This window comes from Trachypithecus francoisi, unplaced genomic scaffold, assembly GCF_009764315.1.
Source record: "Trachypithecus francoisi isolate TF-2019V2 unplaced genomic scaffold, Tfra_2.0 Lachesis_group8, whole genome shotgun sequence".
NCBI lineage: Eukaryota > Metazoa > Chordata > Mammalia > Primates > Cercopithecidae > Trachypithecus > Trachypithecus francoisi.
In genome coordinates this window covers 6,847,738-6,874,628 of record NW_022681473.1, presented here as the reverse complement: position 1 = coordinate 6,874,628, position 26,891 = coordinate 6,847,738, and the positions used below count along the sequence as shown (strand labels likewise).

General features: G+C 52.2%; 3 protein-coding genes across 14 annotated transcripts in view; 1 reads left to right on the top strand and 2 right to left on the bottom strand.

The window, feature by feature from the left end:
• Positions 1 to 26,891, top strand: part of RAD9A (RAD9 checkpoint clamp component A) — an 83,651-nt gene that overhangs the window by 26,134 nt on the left and 30,626 nt on the right. The window lies entirely within an intron of this gene.
• On the bottom strand, positions 10,246 to 12,333 carry POLD4 (DNA polymerase delta 4, accessory subunit). 3 transcript variants are annotated; one of them, XR_004435765.1, is made up of 4 exons: positions 12,238 to 12,333; positions 11,695 to 11,784; positions 11,394 to 11,505; positions 10,246 to 10,717 (listed from the first exon to the last, which is right to left on the bottom strand). XR_004435765.1 is itself a non-coding variant. In XM_033205123.1 (4 exons), exons 1-4 carry the CDS (start codon positions 12,096 to 12,098, stop codon positions 10,693 to 10,695), a joined length of 324 nt encoding a protein of 107 aa, XP_033061014.1. In that variant the 5' UTR covers positions 12,099 to 12,273; the 3' UTR covers positions 10,246 to 10,692. The 3 variants fall into 3 exon arrangements, 2 of the variants coding, with proteins under 2 accessions (XP_033061014.1, XP_033061015.1); XM_033205123.1 differs by having other exon boundaries at positions 12,002 to 12,273; XM_033205124.1 differs by lacking the exons at positions 11,394 to 11,505; positions 12,238 to 12,333 and adding an exon at positions 12,002 to 12,231.
• Positions 22,749 to 26,891, bottom strand: part of CLCF1 (cardiotrophin like cytokine factor 1) — a 9,602-nt gene continuing 5,459 nt past the window's right edge. For 2 of the 3 annotated variants that reach the window (XM_033205122.1, XM_033205121.1), the window contains exons 2-3: positions 26,033 to 26,199; positions 22,749 to 24,196 (exon numbers count right to left, since the gene is read on the bottom strand). In XM_033205122.1, the coding sequence (XP_033061013.1) occupies positions 23,702 to 24,196; positions 26,033 to 26,199 (662 nt within the window). In that variant the 3' untranslated portion in view covers positions 22,749 to 23,701. Of the gene's footprint in view, positions 24,197 to 26,032 lie in introns of all 3 variants that reach the window. The other variant, XM_033205120.1, reaches the window with a different exon arrangement.

The window sequence follows — 26,891 nt, the reverse complement described above, 5'->3', positions numbered from 1 at the left end:
GTGAGCCAAGATCACACCATTGCACTCCAGCTTGGGCAACAGTAGCGAAACTCCATACACACACAGGCACACATTTTAAAACTTTGGTTCTTCTAAAAGTACTATTAAGAAAACAATTCTGGCTGGGTGCAGTGGCTCACGCCTGTAATCCCATCTCGTTGGGAGGCTGAGGCAGGCAGGTGGATTGCTTGAGGTCAAGAATTTTAGACCAGCCTGGCCAACATGGTGAAACCCTGTCTCTACTAAAAATACAAAAATTAGCCAGGTATGGTGATGGGTGCCTGTAATCCCAGCTACTTGGGAGGCTCAGGCAGGAGAATCCCTTGAACCTGGGAGGCAGAGTTTGCAGTGAGCTGAGATTGCCCCACTGCACTCCAGCTTGGGTGACAAAGTGAGACTCTGTCTCCAAAAAAAGAAAAAAAAAAAATCAAAATATTTTGTCTGGAACCACTAAAGACCCCAAATAACCAAAGCAATCCTAAGCAAAAATGACAAAGCTGGAGGCATCATACTACCTGAGTTCAAAATATACTACAAAGCTATGATAACCAAAATAGCATGGTACAGTCATAAAAACATACACATAGACCAATGGAACAGTATAGATAACCCAGAAATAAATCCACACAACTGATTTTCAGCAAAGGTGCCAAGAATATACATTGGCGAAAAGATGGTCTCTTCAATAAATGGTGCTGGGCAAAGTGGATATCTACATGCAGAAGAATGACAAAAATTAATGCAAAAGGGATTAAAGACTTAAATATAAGACCTCAAACTATAAAACTACTAGAAGAAAACACAGGAGAAATGCTTCATGACATTGACCTAGGCAAGGATTTTTGAGATAGGACCTCAAAAGCACAGGCAGCAAAAGCAAAAGTAGGCCAATGGGATTACATCAAACAAAAAGCTTCTGCACAGCAAAGAAAACAATAGAGCATGGCCAGGCACAGCAGCTCACACCTCTAGTCCCAGCTATTCTGGAGGCTGAGGTGGGAGGATTGCTTAAGCCCAAAAGTTTGAGGCTGCAGTGAACTGTGATTGTGCCATTGCACTCCAGCCTGGGTGACAGAGCAAGATTCCATCTCAAAAAAATAAAATGGTAGAACCACTTTGGAAAACAGACTGGTAGTTTACTCTAAGGTCAAATATATATACGATATATAACATAGCAATGTGATTCTTTGGCATATAGCCAAGAAGAATGAAAACTGCCCACACAAAGATTTGTACATGAATGTTTATAACAGCTCGATCCATCAGAGTCTAAAACTGGAAAAACCCAAATGTTCATCAGCTGATAAATGGGATAAACACATTTTAGTATATTCACACAATGGATTTTTTTTTTTTTTTGAGACGGAATCTTGCTCTGTCATCCAGGCTGGAGTACAGTGGCATGATCTCGGCTCACTGCAACCTCCGCCTCCCGGGTTCAAGCAATTTTCCTGCCTCAGCCTCCTGAGTAGCCAAGATTACAGGCACGTGCCACCATGCCTGGCTAATTTTTTTGTATTTTTAGTAGAGACGGGGTTTCACCATGGTGGTTAGGCTGATCTCAAACTCCTGACCTCGTGATCCACCCGCCTTGGTCTCCCAAAGTGCTGGCATTACAGGCGTGAGCCACTGCCCCCAGCCAATACACAATGGAATATTATTCGGCAACAAAAGTGAATGAACTTGGCCAGGCAATGGTGGCTTATGCCAGTAATCCCAGCACTTTGGGAGGCCGAGGCAGGAAGATCGCTTGAGTCCAGAAGTTCAAGACCAGCCTGGGCAACATAGGGAGAATTAATTATTATTATTATTATTTTTTGTGAGATGGAGTCTCGCTCTGTCACACAGGCCGGAGTGCAGTGGCGCAGTCTCAGCTCACTGCAAGGTCCGCCTCCCGGGTTCACGCCATTCTCCTGCCTCAGCCTCCCGAGTCGCTGGGACTACAGGCGCCTGCCACCATGCCCGGCTCATTTTTTGTCTTTTTAGTAGAGACGGGGTTTCACTGTGTTAGCCAGGATGGTCTCGATCTCCTGACCTCGTGATCTGCCCGCCTCAGCCTCCCAAAGTGCTGGGATTACAGGCGTGAGCCACCGCGCCCAGCAATTTTTTTTTTTTTTTTTTCACATAGAGATGGTGTTTCACTCTCTTGCCCAGACTGGTCTCAAATTCTCTTGAGCTTAAGCAATCCTCCTGCCTTGGCCTCCCAACATGCTGGGATTATAGGCAAGAACCACTGCACTTGGCCCTTATTTTTTTTTTTTTTTGGAGATAGAGTCTTGCTCTGTCACCTAGGCTGGAGTGCAGTGGTGCAGTCACAGCTCATTACAGCCTCAACCTACCAGGCTCAAGGGGTCCTCCCCAACCTCAGCCTCCCGAGTAGCTGGAACCACTGGTGCAAGCCACCACAGTGGGCTAATTTTTAACATTTTTTGTAGAGACAAGATTTTGCTATGTTACTTGGGCTGGACTTGAACCCCTTGCCTCAAGCGGCCTCCCACCTTGGCCCCCCAAATATTTGGGATTACAGGTGTGAACCACTGCACCTGGCCCAGTCCCTTATGGATGATAGAATTTTAGGCTATTTATATTCTTTGCTATTACAAAGAGTTTTATAATAAATAACCTTACATATGTTATTTTACACATACCAACGTATCTGTAGGATAAATTTCTAGATATAGACTGAAAAGGCTAGGTTCATTTATAATTTTGATATATAATGCCAAATTAGTGTCCTTAGAGTTGTACAAGTGTATACTACAGCATTGCGGGACTGGAATAGTCAGATCCTGGCCAGCCATTCTCCCAAGAGCATGTGGAGAAATGGGCTGGATGGCTCACTGCAATGATGAGCGTCTCTACTCTGCACCCCAGAGGACCTTGGCTGAGCACTGCATGGCCAGCCCAGTGGAGGCACGGGCTTCAAAACAGGATATAAAAAGGGCCTGCTTCTGCAGTTGACAGCTTTGATGCCTTCCTCACTGAGAAGGCCTTAGGAAAAGATGGCTCCTACCATTAAGACCACACAACCCCTATGGAGAACTGACTTAGAGCCCAAAGAGTTGCATTTACAACTCTCACACAAATGATTCTCATGAGCTAGACAGGATCAAAAAGTAGGTGTGAGCAGGCGGGGCACGGTGGCTCACGCCTGTAATCCCAACACTTTGGGAGGCCAAGGTGGGCAGATCACCTGAGGTCAGGAGTTCAAGACCAGTCTGGCCAACATGGTGAAACCTTGTCTCTACTAAAAATATAAAATTAGCCGGACATGGTGGTGCATGCCTGTAATCCCAGCTACTTGGGAGGCTGAGGCAAGAGAATCGCTTGAACCTGGGAGGCAGAGGTTGCTGTGAACCAAGATGATGCCACTGAACTCCAGCCTAGGTGACAGAGCAAGACTTTGTCTCAAAAAAAAAAAAAAAAAGGTAGGTGTGAGTGAAGTGGGAAGGTTTGGTCAGCTTTTTTTTTTTTTGGACAGGGTCTTGCTGTGTTGCTCAGGCTGGAGTGCTGTGGTGGGAATATAGCTCACTGCAGTTCAACTTCACGGGCTCAAGCGATCCTCCTGCCTCAGCGCCACTGAGTAGCTGGGGCCACAGGCATGTGCCACCCCCAGCCAATTTTTATTTATTTATTTATTTATTTATTGTAGAGACAGAATACCCCTTTGTTGCCCAGGCTGCTCTCAAACTCCTGGGTCCAAGTGATCCTCCTGCCTCAGCCTCCCAAAGTGCTAGGATTACAGGGGTGAGCCACTGTGACCAACCTCAGCCAGCTTTGAGCGCTTACTATGTAGCCAACCTTGTGTTAGGTATACACCAACAGAGATAAAATATTCTCTAGCATTGGAAACAATGAAGCGTATTGTTGTGGCAATGTGACATGCTGTAATAAAACAGAAATAGGTTACCATGGGAAGCAGAGGGGAAATCCTTAACTCTCTTCAGGGAAGGCTGCACAGAGGGAAAAACATCCTCCAGTCAAGGGCAAGGCCTGCAGGCATAGGAACCATTGGTGCCTCTAGGTGAGGTGAAGGGGCATCCACGAGGTCTGGATGGAGGCTCACATCCCAGAGGAAGTTCCTAGGAGATGCCTTTTCCTTCAAGAGACAAAGGACCAAAGTTGGGCTCAAGAAGGACTCAGACCCCAACACATGGTCTACCATCACTTGTCCACCTTGTGACACCACTACTCATCCTTATATACTCAGCTGAAGGGTTGCCATAGGCCAGGCCCATTCCTGTCTTGCAGCATTGTTTGAAGTTTACCTCCGTGTCTGTTTTTTGTCTCCCTACTACAGTGAGCTCTTGGGGCTTAGGGCCTGGGGTTCTAATCATTTGCGTCTGCCATGACTAGCACAAAGTTATGGTTTTCTAGCTTAGGACTCAGGTGGATAAACTGGAGACCTACCTGCGTGGAAAACTAGGAATCATTTTGAGAATCTCGAGTCCCGGGGCGGCAGTAACCCAAATCGGCCTCAAGCTGGCACTGTCGTAGCTTTCTTCTGCTCTTAGACCAGTTCAGAAACTTGCTTCTTTCCTGTGTTGCCTTTAGTTTCTTGGTAAATGAGCTCCTTAAACCTTCAAGCTATAGTGAGTTTGTCTGAGGGTGGATACATGTTGCCACACCTGAGTCAATAAAGAATGAATCAGCGTGGCCTTCATAGAGGGGTGTGGTACTGGTAGTTACCATGACAGCCAAAGACACTAGCGAGAACTACAAAACGGAGAGAGAGGGAAGTGGGAAATGGAGGAATGGAATGAGGTCTAGTCCCCTCCATGCTTCCTGACAGTATCTTCCTTGATGTCTCTGCAGCATCGCACTGGTGACTTCTGGGACACTTGCTCTGCCTTGGTTCTCCTGCCACTCTGAGCACTCTTCCCCTCTGGTTTGCTGGATCTTCTTCCACCATTTTCTAGAGCGAATTTTCCCAAGTGTGATGCTTGGTCTTCTCTTTGCCTGTCTCTCTTGAATCTTTCATCTGTGCGCATAGGTCAGTTCTATGCAGGTAATTTCCTTGTCCCCCGGATACCGCCCCTCCCATGACCTTTCTGCTGGACTTGAGCTCTGTTTCCATTTCCTACCAGGTATTTCCATTTGGGTGTCCTGTAGTCATCTCAAACCAAGCATGTAGGAAATTGAGCCTGTCTTCCCCCTCCCAGTTTCCATTTTTCTTCCCATGGCATCAGCATTCTCTCACCCACCCAAGCTCAAAACCTGAGTCATATTTGACACGTCCTCCCCATTCTTCCCTTCCCAAATGCAAGTTTTGCAAACTTCCTTTGCAACATCTCTTATAGTTCTTTGTCCCTTTTTTCTTTTCTTTTTTTTTTTTTTTTTTTTTTTGAGATGGAGCATGACTCTTGTTGCCCAGGCTGGAGTACAGTGGCGTGATCTTGGCTTACTGCATCACTGCAACCTCCACCTCCTGGATTCAAGCGATTCTCCTGCCTCAGCCTCCTGAGTAGCTGCGATTACAGGCATGAGCCTCCATGCCTGGCTAATTTTGCATTTTTAATAGAGACAGGGTTTCACCATGTTGGTCAGGCTGGTCTCGAACTGCCAACCTCAGGTGATCCGCCCACCTCGGCCTCCCAAAGTGCTGGGATTACAGGCATGAACCACCACTCCCAGCCAAATGCTAGTTTTGTATGATTTTATGTGGAAACCTCTGTGGTATATACTTCACAGCTCTGCACACCTAGCCTGTGGCACACACGATTCCCTTCTGCTTGCCTTTGTTCAGCTCATTCCCTTAGTCTAGAACACTGTTCTCTGGCTGGGTGTGGCAGTTCACTCCCGTAAGCCCAGTACTTTAGCAGGCCAAGGCAGGAGGATTGTTTGGCCTCAGGAGTGTGAGACCAGCCTGGGCAACATAACAGGACTATCTCAGTGTATGATATGTGCATGTAGTCCCAGCTACTTGGGAGACCAAGGCAGGAGGATAGCTTGAGCCTGGGAGTTTGAGGCTGCAGTGAGCCATGATTGCACCACTGTGCTCCAGCTTGGGCAACAGAGCAAGACCCTTTCTCAAAAATTATATATAATATATATGATATAATATATATGATATATAATATATATATATGCTTTTTAGTATTTCTTTTTTTTTTTTTTTTTTTTTTTGAGGCGGAGTCTCGCTCTGCCGCCCGGACTGGAGTGCAGTGGCCGGATCTCAGCTCACTGCAAGCTCCGCCTCCCGGGTTTACGCCATTCTCCTGCCTCAGCCTCCCGAGTAGCTGGGACTACAGGCGCCCGCCACCTCGCCCGGCTAATTTTTTGTATTTTTAGTAGAGACGGGGTTTCACCGTGTTAGCCAGGATGGTCTCCATCTCCTGACCTCGTGATCCGCCCGTCTCGGCCTCCCAAAGTGCTGGGATTACAGGCTTGAGCCACCGCGCCCGGCCGCTTTTTAGTATTTCTGAAGTGCTGTTCAAGCTGAGTGAGGTGGTGGTAGATGTATCAGGGGTAACTGAAAGCAGCCATAGGCCACACGTGGCACATCTTCCTGGAGACTTCATTTTATTTAATTATAAATAATTTCACCTACTTTTATGTTAATACAGCTACTCCAGGCTGGGCACAGTGTTTCACGCCTGTAATCTCAGCATTTTGGGAGGCTGAGTGAATCACTTAAGGTCAGGAGTTCAAGACCAGCCTGACCAATGTGATGAAACCCCATCTCTACCAAAAATACAAAAATTAGCCGGGCATGGTGGTGGATACCTCTAATCCCAGCTACTTGGGAGGCTGAGGCCCAAGAATTGCTTGAACCCTGGAGGCAGAGGTTGCAATGAGCCAAGATCATCCCACTACACTTCAGCCTGAGTGACAGAGTGAGACTCTGTGTCAAAAAAGAAGTACAGCTACTCCAGACATAGGGAGTAGAATGCAAAATCGGTGAAAGAAATGACTAAGAACATTCCGTGTGGTGCTGTCCCCTGCAGTGGGGAGTCTGCATTCGCCCTGCAGTGGAAGGTGGGAAGGTGAGAAACAGGGACCCCTGATTAGAAGGGGCTAGGTGCAGATGAGGTGCGGCAAGGGGAATACAGTGCAGCGGGAGGGAAGTGGCAGTCCCTGTGCTTGAGGCTCGTGCAGCGGGTCCCTGTCACCTGTGGTGCTCTTTCCTTTCTGAGAACTCAGACAATTCAGTGTCTATACCACTCCTATGTTGCCTCAGGAAAGTACTTGTATTACATGGTTTTCTAACTTGTCACATATGTAGTCCTTACCTCCTCAACAACATTCTTATCCTCCAACATCTGGAGTGCAGGTGTGGGGTGAATTCAGGCCCTGGTGTTTACTGATTGAGCAAGGCACTTTTCCTCTCAGCCTTGGTTTCCTTATCTGTAAAACATGGATAGTACTCCCCTAATGAGATTGTTCTCAGGATTCATCTAGATAACATGTGTGCAGCATTTCACATGGCAGATGGCATGGATAGGCACTTAGTAAACATCAGAGCCCTCCCAGCAGCGCCAGGCTCTTAGTAAATATCTGATTCTTGAATATTCCCATCCCCAAATATATGCCCCTACCTGAGGCTTCTCTCATGTTCTCTGTCTCCCTTCCTGTCACAGTGCATGTGTCTACTGAAGGCCACCCTCTTTCCGTATCCTGGTTCCTGGCCCTCCTTACCCTCACAAAGATCGCACTCACACAACTGCCTTCTCATCTCCTGTAACCTCAGGTTCTCTCCCTACTGGATTTCTCAGACTACTTCTCTCTTTACACTCACTCCGGGGATCTCATCCACTGTTGTGGCTTTCAAGGCCATCTAAAAGATTCCCAAGTTTATATTAAACCTAGAATGCCTCAGAACCCGAGACGTACATATCCACTGCCTGTACCCCATGTCCCCGTGGAAGTGGCACAGATACTTCAGCATGTCTAAGATGGAGCTCCAGATTCCCACCCTACCCTTCCCACAAGTTTTCCCATCTTGGTAATGAGAACTCTGTCCTTCCAGTCGCCCAAACCAAAACCTTTGGAGTTATCCTTGGCTCCTCCCTCTTAAATCCCACAGTCCTATAGGCAAGTCCTGCCAGTCAGCTCTTCCTTCAAAATACAGAGTGTACCTGGCCACTTCACCTTCTCATGCTGGTCCAGATCAAGCTCAACTCTCATGAGGCCAACGTCAGAGGCCTCCTGAGTGGTTTTGCTACCTCTGTTTTCCCCAGCTCCACAATCTTGTTTTCCACCAACAGAGTAATGTTTTCGAAACATCAGCTGACTGTCATGTATTGGCTTCAAGCCTTCCAGTATCTTCCCCTCTCACTCAGAATCAAATCCAGATTTCTTATCATGGCCCTAGGGACCAGCCTGCTGCCTGTCTGCTCTCAATTCCCACCACCCTTCCTTGCTCCCTGGCCTCCAGCCTCATTGGCCTCCTCAGTGCCTTTCCTGGAACAGGCTGGAAACACTCCTCCCTCAGGGAGCTTCTCCTTGATGCTTCTTCTGTCTGGAACACTCAGGTGCAGACCTTGCTCCCTTCCTTTCTTCAGGTCTCTGCTCCGATGCCACCTTAGCAGAGGGCCTTCCCTGATCAGTCTCTCTAACATAGCACCCTGGCATCCTTGGACCCTTTCTGATCCCAACTCTGATTTTGCTTACTAGTGACTGCTACCTGACATAATTAACTTACGTGTTTGTTTTTGTCCATCTCCTGACCATTAGTAACACCCCAAGGGGACCTTTGGTGCCTGGCACATAGTGAGTGCTCAGCAGCTGGGTGGGAGCTGTGGCATAGGCTGGAAGAGCTTAATGCAAGTGGCCCCTGGTCACTGCACTGCCTCTTGCCTGCTGTGTGCTTTTGGACAACTTTACTTAACCTTTCTTAGTTTCGGTTCCCCTCTCGGTAAAACCTACCTGGAAGGCTTTTTAGGAGGATTCGAGATAATACATTTAAAGTACCCGAAACATGATCAGTGCTCAGTAAGACAGGGGTTACACAGGCCACTTAGCTGCTCTCTAGGCCTGTTTCCAAGAAGTTACTAGTGCTGCCTCCATCTGCCCCCACGATGGAGGGCTGCTACAGTAGATGAAGGTAACGCTACAGAAGCGGTTACTGACTCTATTCTCCATGTCATACCCTGACCCCGAGTCTCCTGGGCATTGTTTCTGGCTCCAGCCAGTTCTCCATCCCCCAGCGCCGTCAGTTTCTTTTCTTCTTCTTCTTCTTTTTTTTTTTTTGAGACAGTCTTGCTCAGTCGCCCAGGCTGGAGTGCAGTGGTGCGATCTCGGCTTACTGCAAGCTCCGCTTCCTGGGTTCACGCCATTCTCCTGCCTCAGCCTCCCAAGTAGCTGGGACTACAGGCGCCCGCCACCACGCCCGGCTAATTTTTTGTATTTTTAGTAGAGATGGGGTTTCACCGTGTTAGCCAGGATGGTCTCGATCTCCTGACCTCGTGATCCACCCGCCTTGGCCTCCCAAAGTGCTGGGATTACAGGCGTGAGCCACTGTGTCCAGCCTTTTTTTTTTTTGAGGAGTCTCGTTCTGTCACCCAGGCTGGAGTGCAGTGGCGCGGTATCAGCTCACTGCCAGCTCCGCCTCCCAGGTTCACACCATTTTCCTGCCTCAGCCTTCTGAGTAGCTGGAACTACAGGCGCCTGTCACCACACCCGGCTAATTTTTTGTATTTTTAGTAGAGATGGGGTTTCACCTTGTTAGCCATGATGGTCTCCATCTCTTGACCTCGTGATCCGCCCACCTCAGCCTCCCAAAGTGTTGGAATTACAAGCGTGAGCCACCACGCCCAGCCATCAGTTTCTTACCAAAGCCCCTCAGATGATGGCCATGTCTGAGCAGGTCCTGCAAGTTGAGACCCTCCCCAGCTCTGCTTTGATCAAGGTGGTCCCTGATATGGGAAGCCAGAGGTGCTTGCTGGGAATGTATAGATATGTTTGGACTTCATGAGCCATGGACCCCAAAGGTCCTTCTCTGGCAAAGCACCCATGTTTGTGAAGTGGGCACTGCTTAGCAAACCAGGTGGCTGGCGGGTCAGGTAGGTTTTCCCTGGCTGCTCCAGGAAGGTGAGTCATGAATAGTTTCCCTGTGGGCCACCAGGGGGCACCAGAGGTCGCTCAGCTCTTCCGAGGACTTGATCCATCTCTTAAGCTGTCTTCTCCCTCTCAGGCCTAGGACTTTCTTGAAGGAAAAGAGCTGTGGTGGTGGTTCTCCCATCTCCTAACTTGCTAGGGACTGCCAGTCAAAGCAGGGCTACAGTAAAGGACTGAAGGTCAGGATTCCAGGCTTAATATTCTTTATTGGTAAGCATTAGTGAACCCCTTGCCCTGGGAGCTCAGCCAGTCCTGCTCTGATTCCTAGCCATAGGTAGGACAGCATCTTTGCCTCATGGATCAACTGTCCATGTCTGGCTGTGCCTAACTTGCCACACCATGGGTCAGGGAGACAGGCAGCAGGTATTGGAAGGTGATGGCCAGGTCCTTTTCCCCAGTGACCACTCTCCATCTAGAAGCACTCTGCTTCAGCTGTGCAGGCTCTTCCAGGGGGGCTCTGGGAGCCTGCTGGTTAGATGGAGGAGTTGAGCCTCTGACACCTCCAGGTTCTGCCTGCCAAGGGTTCCTCCGCAGCGGGGCTGAGCTGAGCAGGAGCAATGGGCTCTTGCTTCTGTCCTGAGATTCTTGGGTGATGAGCAAGACAGCCAAGGGCAGGAGGTCATACATGGTGCCTCACAGGGGATAGAGATGCCAGAGGCTGTAGAAGATGGGGTGGGAGGGAGGTATATCCCAGAGAGAGAGAGAGAGAGAGTCAGTTGTTGAGTCCCTGGATCTGATTTCACCAGCTATTCTTGGCCATGCCCATAGTCCTTGGGAAACCCCTCGGTTCTAAATAGATAGTTCCTTGGTTCCTGGGTGTACCTTTGCCCCCGATTAGCTTGTGGAGGTAAGAATTATTGGCCGGGTGCGGTGGCACACGCCAGTAATCCCAGCACTTTGGGAGGCTGAGGCGGGTGGATCACGAGGTCAGGAGATCAAGACCATCCTGGCTAACACAGTGAAACCCCGTCTCTACTAAAAATACAAAAACAAAAGTAGCCGGGCGAGGTGGCGAGCGCCTGTAGTCCCAGCTACTCGGGAGGCTGAGGCAGGAGAATGGCGTGAACCTGGGAGGCAAAGCTTGCAGTGAGCCAAGATTGCGCCACTACACTCCAGCCTGGGTGACAGAGTAAGACTCTGTGTCAAAAAAAAAAAAAAAAAAGGATTATTACAGTAGCGTGTCCTCCTGAGCCAGGCACCTTATAGAACCTTCTTGCCTGTTCAGCAAGGCCCTTCAACCCTCCATCCATTTCTCCCTCAGGTCAGGACAGCAGGGTGACCGTGCCTAGAGAAGGCCCTGCCTCCCCTGAAAGCCCTCCCGGCCTGTCTCTGACCTGCACTGGAAGCGGGGGTCTCCAGGGTGGGTCTTCAGCACCTCCCACACCTCTGGGGGAGGCTCCAAGCCCATCTGCTTGGCCCGACACCAGCGCTGCAGCCGTGTGATCCCTGCCAGGGTGGGAAGAAGACTCTGGAGCCTTGTGGGGGGTGGGGTAGAGTCTGAGCTGGAGAATGTGTGTGTTTGGGGGAGACAGTGCCTGAGGGTCAGAGTCACACAAGCGCTTGGGTGACTTCAGAGACGTGTGGGTTACGGGACTGTCTGGGAGAGGCACCTCCGTGGGCTGGGTGGGTTCTCACCGGTGCAGGGCCCGTACTGCCAGGCCAGGTCAAACTGCCTCAGCAGCTCCAGCTCCGCTTCCTCCTCGTCGCGGGGCTGGGGCTCCTCCCCTGCAATGACAGCTGCTCTTCAGTGCGAGGCTGTCCTCAGTCTCCTGCCCCTCACCTCCCAGCCTTCCTCACCACCCCTTTGCCTCTGCCACCCCGCAGCTAGATCTGGTGTTGGGAGGGGAGGACAGGCCACCTTTCCCCTTCCATCTGCCCCTCCGCCCACGTCCTCTAGGCCCCTCCGTGTCCACTCCTCCTGCCTCCCTCACACCTCAGAGACCTAGCTCGGGTGCCAGCTCCCCCTTGCTGTGCCCAGCGGGCCCCTCCCTCCTCTTCACAACCGGGTAGGAATCAGTGATGAGCCGCTTCCGGCCCATGGCGGCCACCCAGGCAGGCAGAGAAGGAGGCGACTGCGGGGAAGAGGAGAGACCGGCCAGTGGGCGCGAGAAAGACAGCTGCTGAGAGAGACAGACGGGGCCAGGCCAGCGGCGGGCAGACAAGATGACCCAGACAAACCGAGAGAGGAAGTCGCCGGGGTCCAGGGAGGGACGCCTCCCCCACCCCAACAAGCACGCAAACAGGAAAGACTTCAGCCAATGGCAGGCCGCCTCTGCGGGGCGGGGCCCTGGCGCTAGCCAATGGTAGGCAGTGTAGGGTGAGGGGCGGGGCGGTGCCACAGCTGTGGGCTGCGGGAGGAGGGGCAGGCTGGGGCGGGGGACCTGTCGGGATGCCCCTACTTCACCACCTCCCCCGGCCCCCATTGGTCTGCTGTGGGTCCCGAGAGACTTGAAGAGAGTTATCCTCAGCCTCTCACTTCCCGTTTTCCCTTCCTAGGCAAATGTTCTTTTCAGCTTCGCTAATCCCCGTGGCTAGTTTGTAACTCCCTAGAGCCCAGCTGGAGCCTTCACTCGGTCCTTTGGCCCGCCCAGCGTTGTGGGGGCAGGTTTGGAGGTCTGAAGAGAGTTTGGGCTAATCCAGGCCCCTTCCCTGCTCCCACCCAACCCCCACCGGCCCCAGGAGACCTGGCTGGAGAAGCCCATGGGTTCTGAAACCTCCTTTCTCACAGTCTGTGCCCAAAGATGCTGCCCACTCTTAGTCCGAGTGTTTGCCGTTTTGGCTCTCCTGGGGTCCCAAGTCCTGCCCGGCCTGCCCCACCAGTCAGGAAGATTCCATACTGAGTAGGAAGGCAGAGCAAGGGTCTGGTTCCCCCACCACAATGAGTTTTGATCCCCAGTTCTTCATTGGCAAAATCTGCCCTCTCACAATAATGTTAATCTGAGCAGAAAATATTAACAGTAAACCTAACACTCATATTGCACATACCATGTGCCAAGTACTGTTCTAAGCACTTTCCCACATATTAATTAAAATAGATGTCAAAAAGTTTTTGAAAGTAGAAGTATAGCTCAATGATTATCACTGCCGAGAGTCACAGGCATTGCAGGGCCCCAGTTGAACCACAGTCTGTCCTGCACCCAGGAGCTCACTGTCACAAGGCAGACAGATGCACAGTTGTCAGTGAGAGGCTATAATTCCTACCAGAAGAGGGAAAGGGTGGGTCAGAGATTGGTTAGGACCACAGGGATGATTAGCATTGGAAGGCCTCCTGGAGGAGGTGGACTGCTGTAAACAATGTCTCTCAATTCTCCACCCATGACCTTTGTCCCTTGGGCTCCTGTCATCACTGACTCACCCATACTGCTGCCTCCCCCTCATCAACTTCCTGGCAGGAGGCAAAAGTACTGGCCAGTGGGAGTCTGGGAACCAGCACAGGGACCAGCCCAGCTCTAATCACCCTCCAGAGATCCCATCCGGTTCTTCCTTCCAGGGATACTGGGAGGGTGGGGCACAGACTCCTGGGCTGCCGCCTGCTCAGAAGCCTCTGCCTCCTCCTTTCCCTGCTCTGGGGTCTGGGTGCTCTGCACTGGAAGAGGGCTAAGCCACTGGTACTTGTGGGCACAAGGGAGGAAGCTGCTCTGGAGAGGAGACCACCAAAGGGGAGGTATAGGAGCAGGCCATGTCTTCAGGGTCCGTGTCCTGCCTGACTCTCCCCATCCGCGTCCTGGAGGCGGGCTGGTGGAGGAGGGAGCTTGTCAGGGCACTGCATGGAGCTGGAGGGCCCTTTCTGCTGTATTGTTTGGGCTGGGCCTATTCTAATCCCCCCATCTGCCTTGTGGACTAAGTGGGGCCCACATTCAGGGAGACAGTGTCCTTGCGGAGTTGGGGATGGAAGCAGGGAGGCCCTCTATACCAAGGCTGGGAAGGGCCTAGGTGCTGAGTCCAATCAGGTGCTGAGTATGCTAGGTAGGGATGGCATATAGGCTCTGGGGGATTGACTACCCCCTCCCCAGAGGGCCTCAGCAAGGGTTCCTGGGCTGTTTCTAGAGGTGTGTGGCACCCACCTCCTGAGTCCAAGCCCTGAGGGAGTAGGGAGCCATGGGTGGGGCAGACCCCTCCTCATTCCCAAGTCCCTCCTACCCCTGAAAGCTGATAGCCGTGGGGCCCTGCCACCGCCCAGGGAGCGTGAAATGGGGTGTGCTGCTGGGCAGCCACAGCAGCTCCTACCACCGCCTGGGACTACTGCCTTTTCTCCTTGGGCAGCCTCTGGCATCCTGAGCTGCTCTGTAGATGTTGGCTGGGCTGTCCCCACCAGCTTCCCCAGCTTTGCCTGGCTCAGGCACCCACCCAGCCTGGAAGATGTCTCTCTCAGGCTTCAGCTACCCCCAGACCCAAGAAAAAGATTCAGAGTGGTCAGCTCAAGTGCAGGCACCCTAGGCCTGGCTTTCTGGCTTGGAGTTGAGGGAACTCTCTGCAAGCAGCATCGCTGTTCTCTCTTAAATGGCAGTGGGGTTGGGCCCCCAGGGAAGAGTTGGCACCTAGGGATTTTGGAACCATCCCTGTCCAACTGGCATTCCCTAACTCAGCACCTGGATTCCTAAGGTGCACTGCTGACTAGGCTGGACCTTGGCCTTCCCATCCTCAGGTCTTTTTCCTTCTTTGCTCTCCAACCCTATCCACCTTCTGTACCTTCTTGCCTAGAATCCCTTCCCCTACTCAGGCAGCATCCTGGCCTCATTCCCTAAACTGCTGTCCTGGAGCCTGTTCAGGCTTCAGGCTGGATGGCCAGGCCAGAGGTCTGGGTTGGGTGCTGAGTTCTCTCTCCCTGGGGGAATGTCCTGAGACCCTTATGTCAGCCCCGACACCCAGAGGCTGGTGATGAGACTAGTAGGAGTGACCTTTGCACCTCAGCCTGGTAATAATACCCAACACCCTTGCTTCAGGGCCAAGTCCAGAGTCCTGGGGGTCCAGGAGAGAAAAGAACTGAAACAGGAACCCAGCACCTTCCCAGGGGCTGAGGCCCACCGCTGACTGCACTCAAGGGAAGAAGGATTAGGTCTGGTGTAGCTCAGACAATGTGGCAGGATGGGGGCCTCAGCACTGTGCCTGCATTCCCTTCCCCCTCCTCACCATGAGGTTTGTGGGGAGAGCAAGGTAGAGCTGGGAAGGTAGAGGCAGGTGGAGAGAGGGGAGCAGCTGCCTGGGGCCCAGTGGGCTGTGGGGTGGATCCAGCTCTTCTTCCCTCTCGCCAGTACCCTCCTTCCTCAGGCCTTTGGGCTCTGCCACCTACCCTGAGCTGGAAGTCAGTCCCACTCAGGAGATTCTGGGCAGCCAGAATACCCGTGGCCCCGCCCCCAACATACTCACACCCCGTGGGCCCCATTCCTCACCCTGTGGGCTAGAATTCTTTCAGGCAGTCATTCCTGGCCCCTCACTGCCCTCCCAGACACTCCCTCTTTTCCTGGTCCAGGTTCTCTGGCCTAGTGTGCTTCCATGGCAGCAGCTTGAGGGCAGAGGTAGGAGTCTCTGGGTTTTTCTGCCGCTGCTGTCTTCTGTCCTGCTCCTACCACCCTCCACACATCCTTCTGTAGTCACCTCTTTCACTTTGGCCATCCAGGCTCTGGAGCAGTTCCGGGAAGACTTGAAAAGGGGCCTTCTGGCCATTCCTCACCTTGGCCACCAGGTGTCAGACTTTGCCCAGTTGGGTGGGAGGAAGGTTCTAGTTAACCATTTCCACCCCATCAGCCTGGCCTCAGAGAGAGATCTGGGCAAGTTGGGGAGGAACCTAGAGGTGACTGCTGAACTGGCAAGGCTGAGGCACCCTGAAGGTTGAGACTGGAAAAAGGACTGGAACTCGGGCCCTACAGCTTTCCCCCAGATCGGCCTCACTGCCACTGCCCCCACACCACCCCATTGACAAGGGCTTTGTCCCCTGCTGGGAAGTTCAGGAACGAGGCTGAGTCAGGGAGCTTGAGAATTGAGGGAACAAAGGCAGGGACAGTTGTAGCTCCACAGCAGAGGGGAAGCTGAGAGGGAGCTGCCCATTGGAGTGCCCAGCCAGGACTGAGTCACTAGTCCTTGCCCTCTAGGTTAAGGGGAACAGAGGGCCTCCCTTTGCCCTTCCCCATTTGGGGTGGCTGTGGCAAGTGAGAGTGTGTGTGTGCATGTGTGTGTAAGCTCAGTGCTTGAATGAGTCTCTCATATCATGAGGCAGCCTGTAAGTCTTGGATGGTGGGTCAGTCTTTGCAAAAGTGGAAAACTGGCAAGGTCTGAGTATTTTGCCATCTCTCATCAGAGCTTCCTCTAGCCCCACTTCCCCCAGAGGTTGCCCCTGCCCCAAGCGATAGTTCTCCATTTTATGCTCGTTCTTTCAAACATAGGTGTATTTCCAAGCACCCAAGATGATGACGAGATTTCTAATCCTTACATGCTATCTGGAGATGACGGAGAGGAGGGTCTTCTCTCGCCCACTCCCCCATCCTTGTGGGGACATAAGGACTACCAGAGATAACATACCCTCCACCCCTTGACATTTCAAGGTCTTAGAGTCTCATGTTAGCCTCTGGATACGTGACTCTCTGATCTGACCTCTCATAAGGCCATACTTATGAGGTAGAACCTCGATAACCAACAAAACTCATCAAATCTCCTGAAGCAGTTCTGGATGGAAAACCAATGACTCACTCACAGAAAATGCTAATGCCCTATGATCTACCAGGTGCTCCCTGTGCCATGGTGCTGGCGTTTTCACAAGATGCCTGTGGGACACAGTGCCAAAACACGAAGGAACAGCTCACATCCCCTGTCACCATCATTAGGGGCTGTTTGAGAGAGTTCAAGAACTCACACTCTGAAGTGCCCTCTCTGATGGTGCTCTCATCCCCCTCTCCCTCCACCACCAAGGGAGCCTTCTGCATCCTCAGCATTTGGGAACCCCAGAGCTGTTCATTCAGGATTCTTCTCCTGGCCTATTCCCCTCCTCTGTTTCCCTCCACTGACCACTCTGCTCACACTGCCTGGCTCTGGCTCCCAGCCAATTCCAGTAGTTTCCAGCAGCCTAGAATCCCCCTTGATTCTCTGCTGTTCCTGCCTTGCCAATCCGCAGCCTTGGAAAATGCTCTCTTCTCCAGTCTGTCCCTCCCTCTGAAATGCTAAGGAATGTCACCGCCCATGGTGACAGGTCCACGGCAAAGGTGCCTGCTGATATCACTGGGTTCTATTTGGCTGCCCAGACACCCTTTGGCTCTCCCCTGGTTGTCTCCTTACTCCATTTGCCAAACCTCCCCATTTTTCTCCACCTGCCCCCTACTCACTCAACAATAACATGTTTAGATCACTTCTATTTAACAACAACAAAACAAACAAAAGCCTTCTGTGATCTTGCTAACCTTTCTAGATGTTTTTGTTTGTTTGTTTGTTTGTTTTTGAGATGGAGTCTCGCTCTTGTCGCCCAGGCTGGAGTGCAGTGGTGGGATCTTGGCTCACTGCAGCCAGCTCCTCTGGGTCATCTGAGACTATTGATCAGCTCCTTCCTTCACCCAGGCTGGAGTGCAGTGGTGTGATCACAGCTCATTGCAGCCTCGACCTCCAGGCTCAAGCGATCCTCCTGCCTCAGCCTCCCTTGTAGCTGGGACCACAGGGTACCACCATGCCTGGCTAATTTTGTTTTGTTTTGTTTTTTGTTTGTTTGGGTTTTTTTGAGATGGAGTCTCACTCTGTCAGCAGGAAGCGATTCTCCTGCCTCACCTCCCTAGTAGCTGGGACTACAGGCGTGCGCCACCACATCCAACTGATTTTTGTAGTTTTAGTAGAGATGGGGTTTCACCATATTGGCCAGGATGGTCTCAATCTCCTGACCTCATGATCCACCCACCTCGGCCTCCCAAAGTGCTGGAATTACAGGCCTGAGCCACCGCACCTGGCCAATTTTTGTGTTTTTTATAGAGACAGGGTTTCGCCATTTTGACCAGGCTGGTCTTGAACTCCTGGGCTCAAGCAAGCCTCCTGCCTCACCTTCCCAAAGTGCTGGGATTATAGGTGTGAGCCACTGTGCCTGGCCTTTTCTGCCAATTTCCAAAACACTATTGTCTTGACACACTTTTTAAATTCTTCTCTTTTTTTTTTTTTTTTTTGAGACGGAGTCTCGCTCTGTCTCCCAGGCTGGAGTGCAGTGGCCGATCTCAGCTCACTGCAAGCTCTGCCTCCCGGTTTACGCCATTCTCCTGCCTCAGCCTCCCGAGTAGCTGGGACTACAGGCGCCCGCCACCTCGCCCGGCTAGGTTTTTTTTAGTAGAGACGGGGTTTCACCGTGTTAGCCAGGATGGTCTCGATCTCCTGACCTCGTGATCCGCCCGTCTCGGCCTCCCAAAGTGCTGGGATTACAGGCTTGAGCCACCGCGCCCGGCTAAATTCTTCTCTAATACAGCAACCTTATTAACTGATGTCTTGACACTCTTTAAATCAGTTTAAGTCAAATTATCAAGGTTTGGCTGGGTGTGGTGGCTCACACCTGTAATCCCAGCACTTTGGGAGGCCGAGGCAGGCAGATCACTTGAGATCAGGAGTTCAAGACCAGCCTGGACAACATGGCGAAACCCCATCTCTACGAAAAAAAATCAAAAAAAAAAAAAAAAAAAAGTCGGATGTGGCGGTGCATGCCTGTAATTCCAGCTACTCAGGAGGCTGAGGTGGGAGGATTGCTGGAACTGGGGAAGCGGAGGTTGCAGTGAGCCAAGATCGCGCCATTGCACTCCAGCCTGGAGACAGAGTGGGACTCTGTCTCAAAAAAAAAAAAAATTATCAAGGTTTTACTGTGCCAGGCATTACACCAAAATGCTGTAGGGCTGGGCACAGTGGCTCACACCTGTAATCCAAGCACTTTGGGAGCCCACAGTGGGCAGATCAGATTGAGGAGTGCTGGTCAGGAGTTCAAGACCAGCATGGCCAGTGTGGTGAAACCCTGTCTCTACTAAAAATACAAAAATTAGCCAGGCATAGTGGTGGACGCCTGTAATTGGCTGAGGCAGAAGAGTTTCTTGAACTTGGGAGGCGGAGATTGCAGTAAGCTGAGATCGTGCCACTCACTCCAGCCTCAGTGACAGAACGAGACTCCGTCTCAAAAGAAAAAAACAAAACACTAAAATGCCGTAGTGATGCAAAGATGAATAAATCGTGGGCCTTACCCTCAAGATGTTATTTGTCTTTTTTTTTCAAAAAAGACAAATACGCCGGGCACAGTGGCTTACACCTGTAATCCCAGAACTTTGGGAGGCCGAGGCGGACAGATCACGAGATCAGGAGATCGAGACCACCCTGGCTAACATGGTGAAACCCTGTCTATACAAAAAATTAGCCGGGCATGATGCGGGCACCTGTAGTCCTAGCTACTCGGGAGGCTGAGGCAGGAGAATGGCGTGAACCTGGAAGGCAGAGCTTGCAGTGAGCCGAGATCACACCACTGCACTCCAGCCTGGGTGACAGAGTGAGACTCCATCTCAAAAAAACAACAACAAAAAAGAAAAAGACAAATACACTTAACTCTTTTTTTTTTTTTTTTGAGACAGAGTTTCACTCTTGTTGCCCAGGCTGGAGTGCAATGGCATGATCTTGGCTTACCGCAACCTCTGCCTCCCAGGTTCAAGTGATTCTCCTGACTCAGTCTGCCTAGTAGCTGGGATTATAGGCATGTACCATCTCGCCTGGCTAATTTTGTATTTTTAGTAGAGACGGGGTTTCTCCATATTGGTCAAGCTGGTCTCGAACTCCCAATCTCAGGTGATCAGCCCGCCTTGGCGTCCCAAAGTGCTAGGATTACAGACATGAGCCACCACACCCGGCCACACTTAACTAACTCTTATTCTGCCCCATCTCCATCTGTCTGAATTCTGCCCATCCTCCAAGAAGGGTGTTAAATCCCACTGCATGCCTTTATGGAAAAGGTAACTATTGAGCACTTGCTGTGTGCTCTGCACTGGAAATACAGCTGTGGAAGTCAGCAAGAACTTCAGATGCCGTTTTCTCCCCTAATAGGGCTCACAGCCTAGAGGGCCTTCACCTAACTAGATGCAGTCTGTCTTTCCTAGTCTTCTGTAGTATTTTGCATGGATCTTTCTGCATTTAATCAAATTCTGCCTTATATTCTACCATTCGCAGGGAAGGGTTTCTATTCCTTTTTCTAGATTGTTTTGTCCAACACACTCATTGAGCACCTTCTTTAGGATGGAGTCTAAGCTGGGTGCTGGTATAGTGAGAAGAAGAAGACTCAAAAGCTGCCCCCAAGAAACTCGACAGGATAGCACTGTGTAAGCTCTCTGATGATAGGACCTCCTCCTTACTTACCTCTGTATTCCTTATAGCCCCTACTTAATGCTTTGCATATCACAGGCCGTGGCTTATTTTGACTATGTATGGAGACAGCCCTGATACCCTCTCCTTGCTATCTTGTTATACAGGGGGCAGGGCCTGCAGGTGCCCCTGGCCATGCCTGGGCAGATGTCTCGACCTGAGGAGTCTGGACCCCTCAGGGTGGGGCATGTTCCCTCTAACTTGGGCCAGATGACTCAGGGACATTCAGCAGAGCTGGCTTGCCTCACCCACAAGCAAGTCAGTAGCTCTTGCACCTACATTCTGACCTCTCCCTTTTCTAGTGGTTCTTGCACTTGCCGGCAGCTCTGTGTCTGCATTGCACAGGTATGCATGTGGCCCTTATTATTTCAGGTACATTGACCTTTTCTTCCCGGGTAGATTATAAGCTCTGTAAGGGCAGGAGCCAAATTAGGTTTTAGGCTTCTTTTGGCTTTTCTACACCAGTTAGCACAGTGACAGGCAGGTAATTAGGTCTTTAAAATATTTGTCAACTGATTGACATTGCCATCATTTCTTCCTTTCTTCACTTAAGGTATTGTCTCCAGGAGGCCCTTATAAAATACTCATGTAGGAGGTGAGGACGATCTGGCTGTGACATCTGTCACCCCATTGATCACCAGGGTTGATTTGGCTGATCTGGCTGGCTAGGCGGGTGTCCTCTTCCTCCCTCACCGCTCCATGTGCGTCCCTCCCGAAGCTGTGCGCTCGATCGAAGAGGACAACCATCCCTGATAGAGGAGGATCAGTCTTTAGTCAAGGGTATACGAGTAGCCTCACTCCCCTGCTAGAACCTCCAAACAAGCTCTCAAGGTTCATAAAATATCCATGTATTACGTGGGAGCTGTTCATCCATTGACTTACCCAGTGGTTCCTAACTAAAGTGTCATGACATGCTGCTAGAGCCTAAGTAATCTGTAATGACTACAGCTGCTGCTGCTACAGCCAAGCATCTGCCCTTTGTTGTTCCTGTTATCCTTTCCAGCAATCTTAGAAGGGCATTTAATTATCCCCGCTTTACTGACGGGGAAACTGGTCACTCATAGGTTATGAGTCTGAGGTTTGAGCTTAGGGCATCCTTTGAATAGCACCTATCCCATTCTCTCACAATCTGAGTTTTTCTTTTCTGGAATATGCTGTCTTACATTGGAGAGAAAGGAGTAGAGTTACAGCTAAGGACTGTGACTTGGTCACAGTCTGTTTCCCTCCTGAAGAGAGGAAGGGTGTTGAAGTGAGGGTCACTGCTCCTGAAGCCCCAGTGGACAGAGACAGGCAGGAGTCCTGGGGAAGCTGGGGAGTGAAGCCCAGGAGCTGACTGCTCAGGGTAGAGCACCAGAGGGGCAGATGAATAGCTTTGCTCATCACAAGGAGGCTGGGCCAGAGGGCAGAAATAGAAATTCAAGGTGGGAAGACAGACCTTTGATACCATTCATGCAATCCAGGAAGGTGAGGCTGGCCGGGAGAGTGGTTCACGCCTGTAATCCCAGCACTTTGGGAGGCTGAGGCAGGTGGATCGCCTGAGGTCAAGGATTTGAGATCAGCATGGCCAACATGGTGAAACCCTGTCTCTACTAAAAAAAAAAAAGAAAAAAAAGCCTGGTGTGGTGGCACACCCCTGTAATCCCAGCAACTCGAGAGGCTGAAGCACAAGAATCACTTGAATCCAGAAGGTGGAGGTTGCAGTGAGCCAAGATCATGCCACTGCACTCCAGCCTGGACAACAGAGTGAGACTCTCTCAAAGAAAAACTGAGGCTGGGCGCGGTGGCTCACGCCTGTAATCCCAGCACTTTGGGAGGCTGAGGCGGGCGGATCACGAGGTCAGGAGATCAAGACCATCCTGGCTAACATGGTGAAACTCTGTCTCTACTAAAAATACAAAAACTTAGCCGGGCGTGGTGGCAGGCGCCTGTAGTCCCAGCTACTCGGGAGGCTGAGGCAGGAGAATGGCGTGAACCTGGGAGGCGGAGCTTGCAGTGAGCAGAGATCACGCCACTGCACTCCAGCCTGGGCAACAGAGTGAGACTCCATCTCAAAAAAAAAAAAAAAAAAAAAAACAAATCCCAGAAAGGTGAGAAAGACTGAGCAAAGGCTGGGTGAGGGAAACCTGGAGTAGACAGAAGCTGTGTGGGAGGACTGAGGGATCAAGGGGTTGGTGGTGGGAGCAAGAGTGGACAAGTCTGAGATGCGCCCATTACCCCAGTGCGGGGAGGAAGAGCGCCTCTTCCCAGAGCTCTGTGCAGCTTCACCAGAGGCAAGCAGGGAGTGGGAGCCAGGGCGGCAAGAGAGTCTGATGAGCACCAGGAGGGGTGAGGCCGGGCAAAGAGACTAAGTTCTGGGGCAAGCATTTTATTTGTTAATACAAGAATAGAAATTCTGCAATAAATATCATCTAATAAATAACATCTCCAAATAAATAAATATTAATACAACACACTTAAGAGTCATGAGTGGGTGGGGCTGGGGGGCAGGGCCTGGGGGAGCTGCCACCCCACACCCCAAAATGCTACTGCAATGTAAACTTTCAGGAAATCCTGTGGTGTGGCTATGGTTGCCCTCCCCAGCCTGAGCAACCCACAGATACCCTGGGAAAGGGGGCAGAGAGGAGGCACTGTAATGCTGGAAGACAATTTGGGGCAAGGTCCTGATGCTCAGCTTGGCTTTTGTTTGCCACTCTGTGCTTTGGAGACTCCTGGTCTGTTGTGGTCTGTCCCTGTCCCTCTGCTTTCAGTATTTTCTCTTCTGGTTTATAGGGAACCTCCATGCAGACCCCACCCCTGCACTGTTAATCTTATCTCTTTTTGTGTAGAATTGCCACCATGTTTGTTTCCTGAATTGGATGTATAGAGTGATTTGGGGGTAAGGGAGCAACACCCATCCAAGGAGAGTGGGGCAGCCAAAGAGCTTCACCCCAGAAAGGCATGTGTGGTGGTGGCCCCTCAACTCCTGCCTTCCAGGTGTGCCACCTGAGGGGCTGGGTGGGCATTGGCCAAGTGGTAGGCAAGAAGCAGGAGGCCATGACAGCCTCTGCACGAACTTGAAACACTTCAGACTCCCTGGAGCATGACTTCCTGTAGAAACAGGACAGGACAGGGCCTATTGCACCTCCTCCCCAGCTCAGACCTTTGGGAGGTGGGGAGGAGACAAGGCTGATAGCATCACACGCCCAGCCAGTCCAGGAGAGGGCCAGAAGCTCACAGGTGTTGGCATACAGGGCTGGCTCTCCCAAAGTGGGTGCAGGGTTTGAAGGGGGAGCGAAGAGGAGGTGGCAAAGGTCAGAAGTCAGAAGCCATGAGCCCCCAGGTGGAGGGTGACTGCAGCTGCTGGAGGCTGCATCTTCTTCTTGAGCCGGTTGAAGTCCTTAGCCGAGCGCCACAGCCAGGTCTGCAGCTCCTTCAGCAGCCAGAAGTCATCCATCTTCTGGAGGAAGTCACTGTGGGCAGGGCCAGGAGTCCATGTGGGTTCAGTCCCAGGCAGTGGCTGGGGCAGTGGGTAGCCCAGAGCTGCCATGACACCTGCAATGCTGCCCAGCAAGCCCTGGAGGCTGGTGCAGAAGTGGGCCAGGCTGCGGCGCAGCTCAGCAGTGGCAGCCTGACGGTTGAGGCCACGCAAGTAACACAGAAGGTGGCTGTAGGCCTCGTAGTTCTGGGTCAGCCGCAGTTTGTCATTGAGGCTTCGCCACACCTCCAAGTCAACAGTGGCCCTGGGCAGAGTCTCTGCCCCCAGGCGGGGAGGGTTGAAGTCAGGCTCGTTGAAAGGAGGGCCCAGGTAGTTCAGCTGTGAAAAGGAGAGGGTGATGGGGAAGGAGGAGGGCAGAGCAGCTGGCTCACCACCGAGGAGATACCTGCTCCCAAAGTGTCTATTTTTTGTGTCCCCTGACACTGGCCCTGTCTCCATGCTAGGCTTCTCTATTCATGGCCTCCCTGAGTTTCTCCAATAAGGATATCATTTGTATGCAGATGACAGCTGAAGCAGTGGCGGTGATGAGCTCTCCAATGGAGAGGCGTAGAAAGAGGAGGAGGAGACGCAGGAGACGCTCAGGAAGGACGTGCTGATTGGCTTGGTAGGCAAACCTTGGGAGAGCGCCCGCTGTGGAGGCAGGACAGAGAGGAAGAGGAGCCTGGAGGAACCAGGGGGCGAGGCTGGAGAGGTAGAAGGTGGCCCAGGGGAGTGCAGAGGCCAAGGAAGAGGAGTTCGAGAAGGCAGCAGTGCTCAGCAGTGTGGCTGCAAAACAGACAGCAAGGAGAATGAGCCTTCAAAACACTGTCGGGCTTGGCAAGGAGGTGCCTGACGACCTTGGAGAGAACCACTGCTGGGGCCTGGAAGCCAGATTGCAGGGGGTTAAGAAGTGAGTGGGTGGAGAGGAAGTGGAGGCAGAGGGTGTAGACCACTCCTTCGAGAAATTTGGCAGGGAAAGCCAGGAGAGAAAAAGGGTCGGAAACTAGAGGGGGCAGTGGAATGAAGTAAAGGTTTTCTGCACAAGGAACAAGAGAGAGATGAGAGGGGCCCATTGGCACCAGAGTCCCATTTGCCACTGACACACCGGGCCCACCAGCTGAGGGGCTGGGGAGAGATGGGTACTCACTAACACTCCGAAGGAAGGGTTCAGTTGAAAGGATCTAGGCTGCAGAAGGAAGAAATGGAGGCAGTCTCATGAGTAGGACAGGAGGAAGGCTATGGAAGACAGCATGGTATAGGGAAGAAGGCAGAGCCCTTGCCAACCCTCTGGGGAGCGGCTGGGGCCCAGGGAAAGGGATGAGGGAGATGTGTAACTGGGAAAGAAGGGAGAAGCAAGGGGAGAGGCCTGGGATAGGCAAGGGCCCAGGGGGAGGTTCACACGCTGACAAGCACAGAGACAAACTAATTTCCTCGGTGTATCCTGGGGCTGGAGCCAGCTCCCCCGCCACCCTCCTCCCTTTTCTTTCCCTGGCTCCAGAGTAGAGTCTGGGATGTGGAAGAGGAACACGGGAAGAGGGGGCCGGTTCCCCATGGTCCTCGGCTCCTCCGACCCTCCTTCCTTCTCTCCTGGGCTCTCTGAACACCTCTGGACCACCCCCAAATCCTTATAGCATCACCTCCATCCACACCCTAAACCCCCTGCCACTACTGCCTGGGTTCCCTACAGTCCCCTTCCCCCATAACCCCCGTAGGAGGCCCAGCTAGGATGGGAGAGGCAGACGGAAAGGAGGCCCCTGGGTCCAGAGCAGCAGGGCCCCAGGTCTGGGGGTAGAGGCGAGCTGGAACGCAGGCATGGGAGGTGGGGCCCCTCCATCCCCACCCAACCCCGCCCGCGCAAGAGACACCACAACACGGTGTAAACAGAGGAGACTTCCCCAGCCCCCAGGGGGAGGCGGGTGGCTGGGCTGGCAGCCAGTGGGGCAATGGGCCAAGGCGGGTGCGAGGCCTGCCCACATGCCTAGTCCTGGGGCGAGGGATGGGGAGGTGGGGGGGCCACCTAAGAGGGAAGGGCAGTAGATAAGCCAGACGGGGACTGGTGGGAGCCAAAGAGCCCCTCTTCACCCCATCATTTACCAGGACCCTCCACGGTTAGGACTGTCTTCCCCCAACTCCTCACTCCTCCCCAACTCCCAGACTCCTACTCTGGATACTCACATAGGTCCCAGCCAAGCTGCGGAGTTGGTGCTCCAGGTAGCGGGTGAGGTCATAAGTTTTCTGGATGGAGGGGCCAGGCCCTGGGTCCCCTGTGCGATTGAGAGCTGGCACTGCAGGGAGGTGCCAGAGCACCGTGCACAGGCACGCTAACATCCCCCACGAGTCCCCTGTGGGCAGGATGGACGAGAAGCATGAGTGCGGCCCAGGCCCACGCGGGGAAGCATCTGGCAGCCCCTCAGGTGTCTGTCCCCACCTTGGGCTGGAAGGTGGGTGAGGGTGGGACACCAGATGAGAGGCAGAGGGGATGGAGGAGGGAAAACACTCCTGGCGAGAGGGGAAAGAAAGAGAGGCGTGTGTGTGTTTGAGGAAGAGGACTTGGCACGCATAAGTGTCTATCAGTAGATACTTGAGAGTGTATCTGTGTGTCAGCTGAGAGAGTCTTTGGCATGTGTGCCACTGTGTGTGTGCCAACATATATGTGTGTGTACATGGAGGGATGGGGCCAGGCCTAGGGACTGCAGGTCGGCCTGCCTGTGTTCCAGTTGTACCATAGCTTCCTGCCAGTCTCCTAGTCCCACTGCAGCTTGAGGGGAGTCAGAGGGTGGGAGACAGCACATGTCAGAGCTGGCAGGCTGAGCAGTCAGCCCCAAGGGAGGAAGCAGGAGAGAGGCAGCCGCCAAGAACACAGTCGTCCATAGGAGGCAAGGTATACGGTTAGACCACCAGGGTCAGGCTGCCTTATGGGGCTAGTTTTGGGTATATTCTAGGATGTGATTCCTGAGTGTAGGAAGCATAGGGTGGGATTAGATTGAAGATTTAGTGCTCACTCTCAGGGAATGGTGGCAGTGTGGAGGTTCAT

Bases quoted from the DNA above. Each gene is read 5' to 3' on its own strand.
- POLD4 (XM_033205124.1), bottom strand. From the start codon at position 12,098: ATGGGCCGGAAGCGGCTCATCACTGATTCCTACCCGGTTGTGAAGAGG. The intron at 11,785-12,001 runs GTCTCTGAGGTG...CTGTCATTGCAG, and splicing joins GGAGCTGGCACCCGAGCTAG to GGGAGGAGCCCCAGCCCCGC. The intron at 10,718-11,694 runs GTGAGAACCCAC...CATCTTCTACAG, and splicing joins GCAGTACGGGCCCTGCACCG to CCTCTGGCATCTCTATCCCC.